Genomic DNA, 1,266 nt, shown 5'->3' on the forward strand with positions numbered 1-1,266 from the left:
AGCGCCCCTGCCTCCTCCTCCTCCTCCGTGCTGGCAGGGGGTGCAGCAGCAGGGGTAGGGGTGGTGGTGCTGCCCCCCGAAAAGGCACTGGGCAGGCTCATGGGCATCTGCAGGGACTCCATGCTGCGGTGCAGGCCTGAGAGCTTGGGGTACATCCTGCCTTCCTTGGGGACGCTGAAGCCACCCATGAGCTCCAGGCCCTGGGAGAAGCTGGCCGAGTTGATGTTGAGGATGGGGGCAGGACTGGGGCTGAAGCAGGGTGCGAGGTGCCCACCAGCGGGGTGCAGGTCCTGGAGCTTGGCAGTGTGTGGGGGGTGCAGCTCGCTGGAGGAAGGCAAGTCCAGGCTGTTGGAGTTGACCTTGTCCAAGTTGGCCAGCGAGGGAGGCTTCACGTAGGTCTTGGCAGCCGCTCTGGAGAGAAAACAGGTACGGAAGCAGGTGAGCCTCAGGTGCTGGGCACAGCTGGGCACTGGGCAGAGCTGTGCCGGGCACCTGCTGCGCTCAGAGGCAGAATGATCATACCTGAGAGGTGTGGGGGGCAGCTCAGCCACCTTGGCCGCTGGGGGAAGGTTGGCCTGGGCTTTGGCCTTGGCCTTCTCCTTCTCGCGATCCGTCTGGTTCACCGGGGCCGGCGTGCTGCGGCCAGCGCCTATCTTGGATGGCTCCTTGAGCCGTGACACCGAGATGCTGCCCTGCTTGGTGCTCAGCAGGCTGGGATCGATGCTGCTGCTGACCGGCCGATTCGCACCGCGGCCGCCGAACGAGCCCCTGGGGCCAGAAAGCCAGGCTCGGGCGCGTTGGAAACATCCAGGCTTGTTTTCCTCCCACTGACCGGCTTGACAGGGATGCCGGAGCTCTTCTGGATCTTGCCAAGCGTGGCCGAGCCCCCAGTCTGCATGACAGTGGCTGGGCCAGTGGTGGGAGCTGGCTTCTTATAGCCGAAGGAGCTGGAGGCCGAGGGGCGCGTGAGACCCGAGGGTGGCTTCTTGGCGTCAGCAATGCGGTCACGGCCAGCATCGGAGGAGGAGCGCTGCAGGCCTGTGCTCTTCACAGACAGCTTGCTCTTGTCAGTGGGTTTGGTGTCAGGCTTGCCTGGTGGGCAGGGAAGGACGGGTTAGTGTCCTGGGAGGCTTTGAGGACATTTGGGTGCAAACTCACCCAGATTGGACACTGGCGTCAGAGACGCAGGGATGAGATGGAGATGAAGGGACATGCCCCATGTGTTGGGGCAGAGCCATGGCCAGGGCCCCAGTGCACCAAGCTAGC

The 1,266-nt window shown here is 64.2% G+C and overlaps 1 protein-coding gene across 1 annotated transcript in view; it reads right to left on the reverse strand.

The window, feature by feature from the left end:
- LOC104618605 (neuron navigator 1-like) overlaps nt 1-1,266 on the reverse strand; it is a gene marked incomplete at its 3' end in the record, with an annotated part of 2,812 nt that overhangs the window by 622 nt on the left and 924 nt on the right. Inside the window, 3 exon segments of the mRNA XM_010284242.1 lie at nt 1-411; nt 523-757; nt 760-1,092. The exon segment at nt 1-411 is cut by the window's left edge and continues 13 nt beyond it. Of these exon segments, the coding sequence (XP_010282544.1) occupies nt 1-411; nt 523-757; nt 760-1,092 (979 nt within the window).

Source organism: Phaethon lepturus, unplaced genomic scaffold, assembly GCF_000687285.1.
Source record: "Phaethon lepturus isolate BGI_N335 unplaced genomic scaffold, ASM68728v1 scaffold34803, whole genome shotgun sequence".
In the NCBI taxonomy this organism is placed as follows: domain Eukaryota; kingdom Metazoa; phylum Chordata; class Aves; order Phaethontiformes; family Phaethontidae; genus Phaethon; species Phaethon lepturus.